Source organism: Pseudopipra pipra, chromosome 2 (genome assembly GCF_036250125.1).
Source record: "Pseudopipra pipra isolate bDixPip1 chromosome 2, bDixPip1.hap1, whole genome shotgun sequence".
NCBI lineage: Eukaryota > Metazoa > Chordata > Aves > Passeriformes > Pipridae > Pseudopipra > Pseudopipra pipra.
The window spans coordinates 21,565,981-21,582,624 of record NC_087550.1 but is presented as its reverse complement, the minus strand read 5'-3'; the positions used below and the strand labels follow the sequence as shown (position 1 = coordinate 21,582,624).

Below are 16,644 nucleotides of genomic sequence, written 5' to 3'. Positions count from 1 at the left end.
TCCCTCAGCTTGTGCTTCCACCTCCCACGTTATGCAAGTGAGCAGGGAAGAGACTTTCACCAGAGGTTAGGAAAACTGTGATTTATAGCACTGGTGGCAGGTGGAACAGGGGAGACTGTGAGACCAAGGGAGCCAAGTATTTTAAGCATCTGTTATAGGCCTGTGCCAGATACAGGATACCAGACAAGATGTGCCATTTGTCTGTTCTTGAATGGAATTTCCTATGTCCCTAATACCAGGCAAACTCTGTTTATTTATAATACAACTACTTCTGGTTTTGTGAGATGATATACAGCACATTTCATTTTTTCACTTTCACAATGACTTTTAAACACTTAAGAAGTGACTTATTTTGCTGTGTAAATTCAGTCAGGCTTGGAGGATGTTTCTGCTGTGTCATGGGTGAATCTGTAAGGACTGGAAAACTTCGCAGTTTAGGGAGGCTGCATTGTGTAGTTTTCAGAAGTACAGTTTTCTCTAATGCTTGTCTGGATTAAGAACAGGACCCAGGTTCTTACAAGACCTATGTCAGTAGGCAGTGATTTCAATTGACAGTTTGCATGAGCTTAAAGAGAAGAACGATTTGGGAAATGCTGAATGTCCTCTCCTGACAGTGGATTTTTCCCCACTTCTAAGCAATTATACTTAATAAGTGATTCCAATTATTTCCCAAAGGAATAAGCAGGAATTTCTAAGCAAAGCTTTTTCTCAGAGTACGTCAATTCAAAACTACAGCTTTCTAATGGAAATGTAATCATTAGTTGTAAAAGGAAATGGCTCTCATTTCTTGGAGTGCATTTCTAGACAAAATTTGACAGAAACACAACCTTCCCAGAGTAACAGTATCTCACAATGAGACTGATTAACTTGGAGTTGATTATCCCACCTTTTAGTCTCTGTACTACCTTGTAAATCGAAAAGACACAAGCCCCAATTATGCTCAAGACCAGGAGGAAAAGTCAGTGCTGATATATCTAGGTCTAAAAGGAAAATAGAACAGCCCTACAGTCCCAAGACCTTGGCTCCAGAGTAAGCCAATTGCACAGAAGGGTCCATCTTCTGCACATCAACCTTTATTACTGTCAGCACCCTTTCCTGTCAGTGCTGGAATGCCCATTTGCTCTTGCTCCAAAGGCACATCAGGCTGGACTGTCAAACCTGCCAGCCTTTCCCAGGGGCCTTTACTGGTACCTCCACTCCAGCATCATATCTCCCAGTACTTTATCAGCAAGCTGTGTCCTGACTATCTCACTACTCTCCTAACTAAGACCTTTTTTTGGACTGTTGCTAATTTTTGAGTTTAGAGGAGGTGATACCCAAGACAGACTTCCTGACCTGGGCCGTTAGTTGACCAAGGCTTTTCCACAGAAATGCCTTGGTTTCTCTTGGACAGGACAAGGGAATTTAAAATAAACAAAAGTCTGCAAGATGGAAAAAGTGAAAAGTTGTAGTGATGAATTTACTGACAAAACCACGAAGGCCCATAGAATTACTAATCATAATCCAATTTCCTCCAGTGATATTCCCTCTAAGGTTTTAGGTCACAAGGTACATCATAGCACGTGCAATTAACTGCCTGCATACATGTGCTGCATGAGCTCATCCCTTTCTGCCTCACTTTTTCTGTTTGTAAAGCTGAGGCTGTGTTATTAGGCTGGGGCATAGCTCTGAAGTCCAGCTTCTGGCTAGAGTTGTTACTACAATAATTAGTGCAGCAGATGTCAGAATCAAGTGGAAGCAGCCATTTAACAGTCAAAGCACAAACCACAGTCATCACTTGCCTTGTGTTATTGCAGGTATAGAACCAACAAGAGCAGAAAAATGTTCACACTTGCTTCTAGATGTAATCCTCTGTTAGCAGAGTATCTCCCCTCCCCCTCTGAAAGGTTTTTCCAGTACACTTTGCTGTTTTTAGCTGTAGCTAGAAAAGATACAGCTGTGTTTTTTGGCTTATATAACTTGAGCTCAACCCTCAGCAACAACTTAGTCTGAGCTATTTTACAAAACTATTTTTCTGTAAACATTTTCATTCAATAGTTACCATGCGATATCTATGCTCCCTTAAAACACACTAGTGACTGGGTGCCTTATCTTCCTATTAGCAGATTGGTCAGATACTTGGGAGGTGGTCTGAAAACTGGGGACAGAGGTGAGACAGAGAGCATTTCATGAAGGCTGGACTCAGACACAGAGTCCTGTGATAGACAGTCCAACAAGCTGCTGCTGAGCAACGCAGAAAGCAGTGTCTCAACTGGCAGTTGAATGGATACAGTCAGCTTGGAGAGGAATTTCTAAGCTAGCCTTTAGCTCATGGCTTTGGAAACTGTCATTTGCAAACGGACCTCACACAAATAGGGCATAAAATAGAGGATCCAGGCTGGGGTTTGGGGGTTTTGCCCATATTTACACTGTCGAGTACTCAGAGGAGTCAAAGAACCTGGAGGCAGGTCCTTTCTTGAGGTTCAGGACAATCTTAAATGTAACTAAATCATGCAGTGTACAGAGGCTGCTGTAAGGAGGCTGCTGCTTCCCACAGAGGTAAAGCCTGGCCAAGAATAGCATGTGTTTCCTCCTCTGCATCTAGCACAACTGCAGCTAAGTGGTTGCTTATGTTCAAAAATGAATGAAATATTCAATGAAAACAAGAATCTTCACTGACACGACCACTGCTTCTTAATCATTACACAAAATAGTGTTGTCTTGCCCAAGCATGCCTGGCTCTCTAAGAATAATGGAGACAGTGCAATGTTTGGATAGCTGCTGTTTTTTCTGAAGAGTGGGGAGGGTGTGCCTGTTTGAGGGCATGTTCACAAAGGTTTTAGCCCAGAAAGAAATAGGTACATCTGGAAAGAGCATAAACCAGGTTGCCAGACTCTGGCACTGCTACTAGAAATAATCCTTTCTCAGGAAAGTACCAAAATGTGGCTGTCTGGTTTGCCCACAAGTATCCGGGCATTTAGCTTGGCAGGCATGGATACTGGCAGTTGTTTGGCATTTTGATTGCTGCCCCAACTAGTGTCTATTCTTTCTCTTCTGAAGATGAAAGAATACAGTTGTGGTTAAATCACTGGCCTAGGGATTAGGCAAAGTGTGTTCTGCTCAGATTTTAGTCTGCATCCTTGGCCAGGTCACTTAAGCAAGAATTTTGAAAAGTGCTCAGCACCCACAAACAGGATCAGATTTTTCAAGAGCTCTCTGCTTCCACTGAGGCAGTGGCCAGATGATCAAAGGAACTTCTCAGAAAATTTGGCTGCAAGTGTCATTGCTAGAGCTACTGGGTGCTGAACGCTCGTGAAAATCTGGTTCTCACTGAGGTGCCCAGATGGGAATCAGGCTCTCCAACTAGCTCCCATGGTGATGGGAAGACACTTGAGAATCTGGCCAGGAGCAATCTCTTGAAATGCTACACTAGCAACTTTCTCTGTGCCTCGATTTCCTCTAAAATGAGAGTGATGTGGCCAGGGTGTGTGTAAGAATAAATTCATTATTCTATTGTATGCATTCCTGGATGCTTCCGCAGCCAGGAGAGGGAGGTGAAGCATTTGTAATATAGTGTCTTTCCAGACATACCAATCATCTGTGTAAACAAGAGTGTGTTAAAGTGACTGGAACAAGAGTCCGGGAGCCAGCTTTGCTGTACGTACAATTTACAAGCCTTCAGATTCAGGAGCTGCTGCTCTTTGATCATGAGTCAGGCCTTCACCATGCTAGGGGATGTAACAAGTAGATCAAAAGGACTCACCCTGAAAAACCTTTGTGCTAAACGAAGGAGGGCAGGGACAATACATTGTAAAGAAATGATAAAGCTGTTCCATTCAGCTGTTTGGCTTCTGAACTCCCTGCCTGTTGAGTACAGTAGTTTTATCATTTCCTTTCCTCACAGGATATTTCTTTCCTCACATCCCACCCAAGTGTTTGGTATTTTGGGGGGAGTTTTGAGGGTTTAGAATTTCAATTATACAGGACTGGTTACTCTTCTTATACTAGATACCCATATACAGTAGTATTTTTTGCAGGCGGGATTTTTGGATTTTAAGACAAAAGAACCTTAACTGCAAAATGGGATTTTATTTTTTTTTTAAACTTATAGTGGCCTTAATTTTGCCTCCAGATGGGGAGATCTGAAAGGTCCTGAACCTCCTGTGGTGCGTGCTGGAGCAGCCTTCCTTCTCTTTCTCAGCAGCCTCCCCTCACATGATGCGACATTTTCTTTCCAGCTGAGAGTGGAGCCCCCCCCGCTGCCCCCCTCATTTTTGGCCTTCCAGCACTGCCCGCATCTGTGCGAGCTAATGTTCCCCAGATCCTCCTCAAAGGGGCACCGAGGGCTGGCACGCAGAAGCGAAGCCCCTGGGGCTGTATCTCCGAAACCCAAGAAACCTCAAATGCATTGTGTTTCCATAAATGCTCCTCAGCTGACGGGGCTGCGGGGAGTTTCTGCTCTCTTCAACCCTTGCCTCTCCTTTGGGAACGGGAGGCACAGGCTTTAAATCAACTTTCTGGGTGTCTGTGTGCAGAAATGGCGCTAATGTTAGAGCGTGACGGAACCACAACACGAGGGGGCCTGGGCTGACAGATGGGGGGCCCTGAACCACGGCTGCCCCGTGGCTTGGGCTGGCCCTGCCCTTGCCCTTGCCCACCGCCTGGTGAGGGCGAGCTGTCACCACCCTGCCAGGCAATGGCAGCTTTCCTCAGGACTGAGGAGTCCTTAGCCTGTCTAGCAGGATGGAGCCCCCAGGGTGCCCTGTGGTTTTGTTTGGCTTTCTTTTATTTTAAAGTAGACTGCCACACCATTAGAACTGAATTGTCACTAAATGGAATTGCTTGTTGCAAAATGCATAATAGGTAAATTTTTTTTAAGAAAGGAAGTTCTTTAATGTTGGATCTTTGTATACTTTCAAGCCTAATCAACAAGAAGGGGGATTTAATCTGTGAAACAGAGAGCAGCTAACAAGGAAGCTCTAAGTGATAGCCAGGTGCTAGAAAAACAGATCACTTGTTGGTGGAATTGCCTTAAGGTTTAAGGTTTGATCTCACACCTAGGGGAGTAGGATGCCCACTAATAGTGGACACAATGCATGCAGAATTTATTGGCCACAAGGACATTAGTGGAACTCCCAAGATAACGAAGAAACTAATAAAGCCAAGTCAGCTTGTGCTGAAATCAGCTCCAACTGCGTACAAGGTAGTTCTGGCAGAGGCAGATTGTGACCACTGACTCACAGATCACCAACCTAAGAAACCCACCAACTCAAAATAAGGTAAAAACTGTGCATGCAGACTAATTTGCATGAGAAACAAATCATTAACCAATAGAAGATAGAACACTGCTTAATAAGAGAACTATGTAACTTGTAGCCAATGAACACTAATTCCTTTGTTTGCTAAAATGTGCAAATAGTAAAAAGTTTTAATAGTTGATGTGCCTGATTTGTGGAATTCCACCGAGCACCTAGGCTTGCACAACTTTGAAATAAATAATCAGTGTCTCTCTTGAGTGTATAATTATTGGCTTGTTGCACACTGGGTAATGAATTTGATTTTTGTGAACAACATGCTGACACAAACCCCTCCTATCCTGATAGCTTTGGGGCATTAGGTACAATATTTCATGTTTTCCTGCAGTCTCAAAGAGACTTCAAAGGAGTTGAACGAGCAAAAATATTTCTCCTCCTCATCTCTGGTGGCAGAGAGGGAGAAACCAGGAAGGAAGGGTTTCTGCACCCTGAGCTGAGGTCTGTGATGCTGAGTGCCCGTGGAAAGTGCCATGTTATTTCTTCAGTTAGCTCCAGCTTTGGTAGGACTTGCAGGAGCAGCCTTCTGTCTCACAGATGCAGTCATTATTTTGAAGGATAAGGCTGTGTCTATGTTGTGAATGTTCATTAAGCTAAAATTCCAGCTCTCAAAATGTGCTCGATGAATGGAGCATTGAAAACATAATAGGTTTTTGCTCGCTTATTTTTTAAATACTTGTTTTCATGAGATAAGCAGTCAGTAGAAAGTTCAAAGCACATGTAGAAGAGAAAATGCCCCTGAGAAATCACAAATTCAGTTTCTTCTGCTGGTGTTTCAGTCCTTTTGTATTGAGTTCTTGAGAGTGTTCAGCACAGGAGTGACAGATGTGATGTTGAAAATACAGGTTATTTCAAAAGAATGATATAAAATATTCAATGCAAGTGAATTCTGAACTCATTGAAAGCAGGTTTTGTGCTTGAAATTTGCATCTAAGAGCTATCTTCTCCTGACTATGGAACAGAAATATACCATAAGAATCACATGTACAAACTAAACATTAGCTTGGATTTTAGATACGAAGTATTTGCAGCTAGTTGCTTAAGAGCAATCTAAAATAGAAATGGAATGAAGATGATATTACAAAAGACAGCTGAGATAAATGAATTTCCTCTAAACTACAATTTAAAAGCCATCTGATAATTTTATACTCGTACATAAATAAAAAGAAATTATTTCTGCAAATTAATCTTTAATCAAGTATGAGTATTCAATGTTAAACATACAGTTTTCTGTATGAACAATGTTTTTAGGTGAGACTAGTAATGCAAGCCTAGGGAACAGTCCTAAAATGTTTTCCATGTTTCTGGATGTAGTAAGTTATGCTCAGATCTCTGAAAGATAATAACAATCTGTAGGAGTTCCTAAGCATAAAAACTAAAAAACCACCCTTGCAATGGCATTTTGGACTGCACTGCATAGACCTCCTAAACTAAGCTAGGCTGGTTGAACAGGAGGAGAGCAGGAATTCCTGTAACAGACACGGAATATCCAACTACTGCGCCACTTTCTTCTGTGAAAGACAGAAACTGCTGCTGTGTCTGCACCTCTGTGCACATACAGCAAAGCAGTTTGGAGGACTCGCTGCCTGGACTTGCATGCAACTTGTGTGCACTGTAGGAACTGAGTTCATCATGTTCACCTTCATCCTTCACTGGAGCATATTTTTGGAGCTGTTGATCTGTAAGGCTGGGATAGGATGGGACAGAATCCTGCCAGCTGTTGCCTTGTTAATTCACTTAGGGAATCGCTACTTAATAAATAGGCAGGGTAGCTCCTGTGAACTGACATTCAGCCTGTGAATTACACACTGAAGTACTGAGGCTGGGCCCGTAATCTGCAGCAGCATATCACAAGATGTACCCACAACGACTACTGCAGTCTTGGAATATGTTCAAGTGGAGCCTAGTAATGATTACAGCCATTTTTGAAAGCACAGCTGGATTTTGCTAAGCTCTGCCCACCTTCAGCAAAAGTCTGTCCATTCATTGGAGGGATTGTGCTCTGTTTCAGAGTTCTTTTTTTTTTACCCTGAGTTAACCAGAACTTGGCTTTGGTCCTTTAAATCCTTCTCCCTATCAACTCAGCAACCACAGAGGCAGTTTATTACTGAAAAGAAATCTAAGAATCACTTTTGGCCAGCATTGTCTTGGAAAGTTCATTTTATTAACATGGTTTTGGTTTTATTTCAAAAACACTTTGACAATCACTGACATTTTTGGAACCAGTAAAACACAAGAGACTTACTGCTAAAGGCCTAAGCTTTGCATTTTTCTGCAGCAAACAATGTGATGTGCTACTATGGTAAATTCAATTCAAGCCACTGGCTGAAAGGAAATAAGTACTGAATGTTGCCTTTTTTTCTTCATTTTCTAAAATATGTTTTGTATGAATGCTGGTGCTTCTGAGATATACTTGTTTAACTGCTCTTAGCTTATTTGCTTTTTATCTATAGTGGAGGTGACAGATATATCAATATTGGCAACATAAAGTTTCCTCACACGCCTGCTTTTATTGTTCAACTTTGACCTAAAGTAACTATCTCCTGACTTTTTGCTGAGATTTGCCAGCAAGGGTCCCAGTTTGTGTTTTACATTAATGTCTGTCAACCGAGAGTTCAACTAAGATCACCTAATGCACCTAAAAAGAAATACTGGGAAATATCTGAACACTTTCTTTTATTTTTGTTGTGGTTTTTTTCTGTTGTTGTTTAAGGCAAGCTGAAGGAGAATTTCTGGTCTGCAAGCTGCATAAAGACCCTTTTTCTGATATTTTGCATTCACTGGAACTCCATACATGGTGGGAAGAATGCAAGGGCAGTACAGAGGTAAGTCGTGTGCTGGCATAAGCAGACTTGACTGCTAGATTTTTCAGTGGATTATATTTGATTATATTTGGTTTATGTGTCCCTGGGTCTGTGCCATCTTCCATTCTGTCCCTTTGAAAACTATGTTGAGTAAGTGAGAGGCAATGTAAGCATCTCCATTTCAGCGACTGCAGTATATTATATACATGTGTTGTTGCTTCACATCATAAGTGGGTTTTGTTAGAAACTCGTTTTGCTGTCTGGAATTTTCAGTTGCAAAAATGGTCAAATGCTTTGTTTGAAGTTCCCTATGCAAATCCACAGTGTGCTACTGTCAACTTCTTACTTTCAGGGAGAAGAATGCAGCGGTATGTTGGTCTGAAGAGAGTGGTTGCTTTTTTAGTTAGCAGGAAACATATGCTGCAGATGTTTCAAAGTTTTGGCTTTTAATATAGCTTTGATATCTACTATGTCAGACTGTTAGTTTTGACTGATTCTCCCTTTATTGGGATGGGTTTTATTTATCCTATATGTTGCTGTGATAGATTCCTAGGAGCTGAAGTGAACTGGCATAGCTGATCCAAGAGTTTGTGATTTTTAGTAGTATGGATATTTATTTAAAATAGAAACTCTTTCTTAAGTTTGCAATATATTCTTTTTATCTCAACTTTATTTCAAAGTGGCTGTGTAAATTGTATGACTTGTTTGTGTAGTTGTATAACCAGGTTATTTCCCTATAAGAATGGAAAAGAACTAGTTAGGTTCTTTTTCTGTTTTGTTTTGGTTTGTGGTGAGGTTTTTGTTGTTGTTGTTTGTTTTGTTGAGGGGTTTTTTGTTGTTTGTTTTTTTTTTTAAGGTTGGAGTGTTCTTTTTGGTACCTTTTATTTCTTACTTGCAAATGTATTATGAGTTCTCAGAAGCTGACATTCTGAATTGTTACAATTCAGGATTGCCAAAAATATATGTGATAACTGCCCAGATGTCTCTAAACTGAGTGTAACAAATACACACATTTTTCTTGAGGAGGTGTAAAAAGCAAGGTGTGCATATGGTGCACAACAGAAGGATGCTCTGGCTGTGCAGTATTATGAATGGCATAGCTGCTAGCACGCTTCTCAGATCCTCAGTGGAAAGTTTCTTACCTACCAGGAAGCCCATATTATTTTTGAGTGCCCTCATATTGAACTCAGTGTAGTTGTTGATGAGACCCTACAAAGAATGATGTCCACATACGTGCACAGACACCATAGTCATCAGTTTACCGCAGGCACACAGCACTGGGAATAGAACTTCAGACCTTCGCCTCCGCAAACACAGCTGCTCATCTGGCCGTGGGCTTTGTAGCCAGCAGAGGGAACTGATAAACACTCTCATAAGGCTGCTCTATGTATTTTTTTCTAACCAAGAGAGGGCACTGATTTTCACTCCCTTTTGAAGAGGGTCCATTTCGTGTCACCCCTCAACAGTTTCACCTGCCGTTCAAGAAGCAACAGACTTATATTCATCTTGTTTTTGCTATAAAATATGGGCTTGCATGAAGAGGTTTTAATCACCAAAAGATGTCCCTAGGCTGCACAGTGGTATTAATCCCCTGCAGTGCAATTATGAGACATTAAATTCATTACACATCAAGACAATTACAGAAACATTTCCAACATTTCAGGAGTACAGGGAGAACAAGCACAATTGTTTACTGATGACTACAGAGAATAGCCACAGTTATTGCACAAGACCTACAAAAGGCTTCAGAACCAGGACTTATCATTATCTTTTTGAACATATATGGCTCCACAACTTTTGATGGTGGGGAATTCTGTTAGCATAAAGAATAGATCTCACTTTCTGGAGGGAAAGCCACAAAAAAGAAAAAAACACACAAAACTCTAGGAAGTGTAAGTGGCAAAAATGAGAACTTTTGTACAGTTAAATGCAGCTGTTTGTTGTTTTTTTTATGAGACAGAACAAGCAACCTCTGATGTTTTTGTCTTCTCTTGTTTCTCACTACAGTACCTCCATTGAACCATTGCTCTTTTAGAAATAAGACAATAGTGAAAATTATAAATTATATCCCTGTGGAAGGAAAGAAGTTCCATCTTAGAATAATTGGAAGGCCAAAAAAGTAAGGGAAAATATAGGGATATATTTAAGCTTAAGAGATAGAACTTAATCTTACCTCCCCTGAGATATATAGCAAGACATAGAATAAGTGAGCAGAAAATTCTGGCATGTAGTTATGCTCAGGGATATAAGAAAATTGTCCTATCTTCTACAGTAGGTAGTGAGATGACAATGGTTCTTTTTCTAGTCCTCCGCTTACCTCTCACACGTCCGCTACCTTATCTATGAGCAATGCTTGCTTAGCAATAGTTTTTAATTTGAAAGAATAAGAGACAAGGCCTCCATCCATACAGCAGGAACTCTAGAAACTGAGCATCAGAATGTGTTGGGGTTTTTTTGTTTGCTTGTTTGTTTCCTTGAAAATGAAGTATTTGCAAGGCCACAGGAGCAATTACGAGCCTGTACCCTCATAAATTAACTCTAGAGTTAAAAACTGAAGGGATAGGGCAAAGCTGGTGGTTGGGTTTTTGTTTGTTTGTTTTAATGGGTGTGAAATTAAATCCTATATGTTTATAGAAGTGGCACATGATTGCCAGTGTAGAAAAGAAAGGAAGACTATATTCTACGCCCCCTACAAGATCCTTTGAATAATTTTGCTTAAGCATCATGTTAAGCTTCTCTTTGAGCTCTTACTAGTACTGAGTTACCAAGGCTGAGTTCTTTTAGTTGTTGCCCATCATTTCTAGTCCATGGCAGTAGATCTCTGCTTCCACATCCTTCCAAGAGTAGAGCTGGGCATTTGGTTATTTGTTTATTTACCCTCTCCAAGAAGGGTTTATTTGTAAATCCTGTTAAGGAGTTTGTAAAGGGTTTCCCAGGAAGTTTGAAAGTGTTAGGAGTAAATTACCTCTCTCAAGATTTGTCACTGGAATTCTCCTTGCTGTTCAGCCCTAAAGAGTCATGCAAAGACAGATCAGCTACAAAGGGGTGGACCTTATAAGGCTGAATACAAAATGAATTGTGGAATTAAAGTGCTGGCCTGGAACCCAGAAGAGCTAAATGTGACACTCTACCATGAATTTTCACTGTAACCATAAGCAAAAGAGTTCATATATTTAGTGGCAGCATGGCCAGAGGAAAACATAATCTCTCCCTATAGAGAGTTGTATGAAAATAAATTCATGAAGGTAAGAATGTTTCACAAGCAGTGGTGGTGGCAGAACTATGCATAGATAGCAGACAGTGATATGTTTATCCTGTGTTTCTAGGTGTCTAGTCTAACACTCTAGGCAGCACTGGAAGCTGGTGGCTTAAGTGGATATTAGTGCCCTAAATAAACACCTAAAAAACCTAAGCATAACTACGAGGAGAAATAGCTGAGCAGGGATGCTCAGCTTAACTGGCTGAAAAAATTGATGTCCCTTTACCTTGACTTTATTATTTAAAATTCTATGATAATTACTAAAAAAATCTGAATTCCTTGTTCTACCACTGATTCACTTTTTTAAATTATTGTGGTTGTAGCATTATTTTAAAATTACAGTATTTTTATTTTTCATTTTAATATCACTACACTTTAATCTTGTAAAAAGGAGATTCAGATCAGCACAAAGGTCAATAAATGCATTCCTAGATATCTCAGTTCTCTTGGAGATCTTCTGGGTGTAGGTTCCCTTCATCCCCTGCTGCAGAGTGATGCTAAACTGAATTATCTACTCAGCTTAAAAGAGAAACTGCTCAGAGGAGATTCTGATCTAAATTAGATGCATTCCTTTGAAAAGAGTTTTCTTAATATGTCCTGCAATCCATTTTTCAAATGCCAAAACATTACATTTCACAGCAAGCTTTAATAAAAAGTATTTTGCTATAAACACATTTCCTGTGGCAAATGCATTTTTTTTTCCATGAACATTGCTCTGTCAAAATTTTTGATTTATATGATAGAGTAAAATTCTGTGTGAACAAATGAGGCTTAACTGCCAGATTGTAGACCTAAATTCTGTATGCATTACACATAAAATCACATATTGTGTTTTGCAACAGGGGTGTTTTTGGAAGGGAAAGGGAGGTTTGCTATAAAAATCAGATGTTAACTAAAGAATAAAATTTTGTGGCCAGTCATGAGGAAAACAACTGGGCTCTATTCCTGTTTTCTGTGGGCAATTTATATGAACTCCTGGATGCAGAAATAGTTTTGCTCTAAGTCTGCTGCAGAAAGCACTGCACTTTGTTTTTTGAATAGTTAAATTTGTTTGGGTTTTGGATTTTTGTCATTTGTTTGGGTTTTTTTAAAGATACTTATGTAATCTTCCAGGCAAGTAGCTGAAGGCAGTATTTTCTTTTCCCCATTAGTTAGAATAGATAAGATATAAAGTACATAAAAAAATCTTAGATACAGTATGAAGAAAAGGGCACTCTGAGCAGAGTTCTGCTGTTGTTATACAGTGCTATAGCTTAAAATATTGCAGCTAATATGAGTACAGCTATATGTGGATATAATTCTTTCTTAGAGAAGGCTTTTTATTTGTGGAAAGATCAAAAAAGAGTCAATTTATAAAGAGAATTGGGTATTAAATCATTCTTTACTGCAGAATGTATTGCATATTTACAGACAGCATTAGCTGCTTGCTTTTGGCAGTTCATGCTTTCCCTCCTCTCTGAGCACTGGAGAGAGGCATTCTAGGATTAGGATTTCTATGATGGAATTTCTTTAAACAGGTGACTGTGTGTTAAAAGTGCACTGACTCACACAACATGACAAATTGGTACTGGTCACTAATAGATTCATCTCAGTGTGGATGGATAGATGCATGGATGGGAGTGCAAATATAATTTTGAAACTACTTACTTTGTAAAGTTTTAACTGTTCAGTAACTGTCTCTGTCCTCTAGCATTAGAAATGCCCATGTAGGCAAACTGTAGGTAAAATATAAACAAGCTGATCTAAAAATTTCATAGAGACACAAGGTCTGTTGTTCCAAGAAACAGAACTTTGTTGGTAAAATATGTACTTTAAGCATATTTGGTACCAGATGATGAATTACATCAGCCTTATTACTGTGCTTCTGTGCGGGCTTAAGTTCCATCACACTTTTTTTTAAAGGCAGTGAAACACGTGAAGATGCACTTCAGTCTCAAGGTTGTCTCAATCTGGCTAGTAAATGATATTAGCAACAAAAACCAATCCCTTCCTTAAATTAGCACTAAGCTTTTTTTTTTCCTCAAACAGAATTTAAGGAAGCTTTGCAGTGAATTTTTTTTTGATAACTTTGACTGGAGTGAGAGGGGAACTATTAAGAGGGATAATAAATTGTTATAATTGGTCTGGGTATACTAATCTCTTCAAAATCAATCAGAAAAGGATAGAAGACCATTTCTCAGCCACAGTGTTTCCCAGCAAGATCTGCTTTTATTTCATTGCTAAAACAACAGACTGTTACTAACTTAAATGTCAGATGACACTACATCTGAAAAAAAAGGGGGGGTGGGGAGCCAGCACCACCCAGCAAGGCAGTGCTAGAGTTCACATTAAGATTTCCTCACAACAGCTGGTTAGAACAGAAACCTGAAGTAGCAGTAGTCTTACCTTGAGTATACAAGATCCAAGAAGAGAAGATCACTGGTTCAAAACACTGGAGGACTGGGAAAGTGCTCTGATCTGCTGCTGGTAGCATGCACTTGGCTTTTATGTGCAGGTGGGAGGAGCTGCTCCCTACGGTAGGTGGGCAGTGAGGATAGCAGGCAGACAGCCTTCAGAAGGCATTATACAGTAGGTTTTTGCTCTTTGGGGACAGAGAGAGGGAGAAAAAGCAAGCTGGATGGCATTCACATGAGAAACAGTGTTGGATTTATTTGCTGGGGTTTTTTTCTGTCAATCTTCAGTTAGCTGAAGATTTTCTACCGTATTTGTTTCTCTAAATCTGAATCTCTGAATTATTCCAGTTGCAGTTACAATGCTACTAGGTCTCACTTCGGATTTTGGAAGGATTTTTACAACCGTGAGATAAGAATGCAAAGTCTTTTTCAGAAAGGTCGGTGTTTCCCTTTCTAAAATGGGATAGCTATGAAGAATCTGCCCCTTGATCCTTGAAGTTGTCTGTTTACTCAGGGATTAAACTTCCTTTATATTCCAAATGTCTACTAGATCTGAGCTCCGGAACCCTCCTAAGTTTCTGTTTTGCTGAGCTACACAGCTTTTTCTTGACGCAGCTGTAACGTGTTCCATCTACACACTGACTTTTCTAGCAGCTTAGTTTAGAGCACTTTTATTGTTCACTGTGTCTGAGTTCTAAACAATTTTCCCAACTGGTATTCTCAAAAGGCAAATGTAGCCAAAAAGACAAACCAGTAGGAATATGCATTCCTGGTGGTTTCTGTGTAAAATCATTCATTGTTTATTTTAACTCATTCATTGCTTTCAGAGCACAGAAGAATGGATGGCACAGTGTCCAGACACTGGTTCCTGCAGGCAAAACAGACAGTTGTACCTGTCTCAAATACACTAATTCTCTATTTGCACTTATTTACACACGTTCCTGCATGAGGCATCTGGGCCTATATTATTCACCATAATACATGAGTAAAACCCATGTTATATTGGAACATTTAATGGGGGGAGAAAGCTGGAAAGATAGAACAGGAAGAGAAGGACAGTGGTGTGCAATCAAAGGAGAGACTGGAGATGCATCCTGACTTAAAATCCAGGGAGGACCAGACAGAAAAATAAATGAGAACCTTAGTTACAGAGCTGAGATAAGCAAGTTTGTAGCAGGGTTTGTGGAGATATGATGCATACTGCTGCTTGCACCAAAGGGCTAAACTGGTCACTAGAAAAGGAGGTATAAGATGCTTTTTTTAAAAAAACCCTCTACTAATTGAGTGGATCAGACATATTTAGTTGCATACGATTTTATTTTGTTTTGTCTTTTTAGAAAAAGGCTTACAAATCATGCAGCCATCAACCTGGATGTCAGTGTTATGTGGCAAAAGCAGCTTCATAACTTTGATGAAAGCCCCTGTGAGATTTGGGACTGTCAAGCTGAAAAGAACTGGTGAAATTGCTAATATTTCTTACAGGTATTGGGTTGCTGTTGGATAGGGCATTTTCTACATAATGCAACTATTATTAATACGTTATATTATTAAAAATATATTAATATTAAGCAACATATTGCAACTAATTGGGAAAAGAAGTCCTGTTATTTTGCTATTTCTGCAGCACTCAATGTATTTCTACAGTTTTCATTAAGAAATGAGTTTCTGCTCTGAAGAGATTAGTGTTCTTTTAGAAAGGCTACATGAAGTAATTATAGCATGGGAATAGGGAAAGCAAGGATACTGCAATAGGTTTATGTAATTCATTCAGTTAAGGCACCTTGTAGTGATTCAATGACTAAATAATATACTAAAGTGGAATTCTACTCAGCTAACATCTAACCAATCAGATGATTTCATACTTAGAAAAATCTAAGTTGAGACTTTCAGAAAAAAAAGAGTAAATAGGTACCCATGTCCTTATCTGATAGTTAAACTTTTCTTACTGTCTCAAAATTTCTGAGCTTTCTGTAGGTCCCTTCTAAAATCAGAGGATGCTTCTTGAACCCAGTGCCATCTAAAGGTACCTTCTAATGATCAAGCTCTCTTTTTAATTTTCTTGAGATCAAAACTTTAAATGTAAAGGACTAGCTGTATGTTGATATATTTTTGGTTTGTTTTTTTAACTCTTGACCATAAACTTCAGGTGCTAAGCACCACTTCAATTCTCAGAAGTGAGTCAATACTCGAACCAGCTCAGTGTAACTCTTCCCTACTCAGTGGGCTGTGCATACTGATGGTGTGTCCTGCTGTACTGCAGGCTCATGGATAGCCTTACCTTTTTATACTTCTAGAAGAGAATAATAAAAAAGTTTTTCTTGAGTTCTTTCCTTTGGGGCATCTCAAAGCACTTTACAAGTATTAAATAAACCTACCAACACATAAAATAGGTAAAAAGTATTAGACTTACCTTAATGATTATTAAAGCAGTACCATAATGCAATTATATGGAAGATTACCTGATGAGGTTAGAACATTATGCATATATCTCATAGAATTATAGAATATCCTAAACTGGAAGGGACCCACAAGGATCACTGAGTCCAACTCCTGGCCCTGTACAGGATCACTGCAAGAATCCCTCCATGTGTCTGAGAGCATTGTCCAAGCACTTCTTGAACTCTGTGAGGACTGGCACCATGACCACTTCCCTGCGGAGCCTGTTCCAGTGCCCAACCACCCTCTAGGTGAAGAGCCTTTCTCTAATATCCAACCTAAACACCTCCTGACACATCTTCATGCCACTCCCTTGGGTCCTATCACTGGTTACCAGAGAGAAGAGATCAGTGCCTGCCCCTGCCCCTCCTCTCAGTCTCCTCTTCTCCAGGCTGAACAGACCCAGTGATCTCAGCTGCTCCTCACACGGCTTCCCCTCAAGGCCCTTCCCCATCTTCGTT

At 39.9% G+C, this 16,644-nt stretch overlaps 2 protein-coding genes across 3 annotated transcripts in view; one reads left to right on the top strand and one right to left on the bottom strand.

The window, feature by feature from the left end:
• Window positions 1–8,028, top strand: part of ST3GAL6 (ST3 beta-galactoside alpha-2,3-sialyltransferase 6) — a 126,926-nt gene extending 118,898 nt beyond the window's left edge. Inside the window, exon 11 of the mRNA XM_064644309.1 lies at window positions 8,005–8,028. Within this exon, the coding sequence (XP_064500379.1) occupies window positions 8,005–8,013 (9 nt within the window). The 3' untranslated portion in view covers window positions 8,014–8,028. The remainder of the gene's footprint in view (window positions 1–8,004) is intronic.
• Window positions 1–13,859, bottom strand: part of COL8A1 (collagen type VIII alpha 1 chain) — an 88,512-nt gene extending 74,653 nt beyond the window's left edge. For both annotated transcript variants that reach the window (XM_064644291.1, XM_064644292.1), the window contains exon 1: window positions 13,740–13,859. The gene's annotated coding sequence lies outside the window, so the exon portion shown is untranslated. The remainder of the gene's footprint in view (window positions 1–13,739) is intronic.
• Window positions 13,860–16,644: the final 2,785 nt, after the last annotated feature.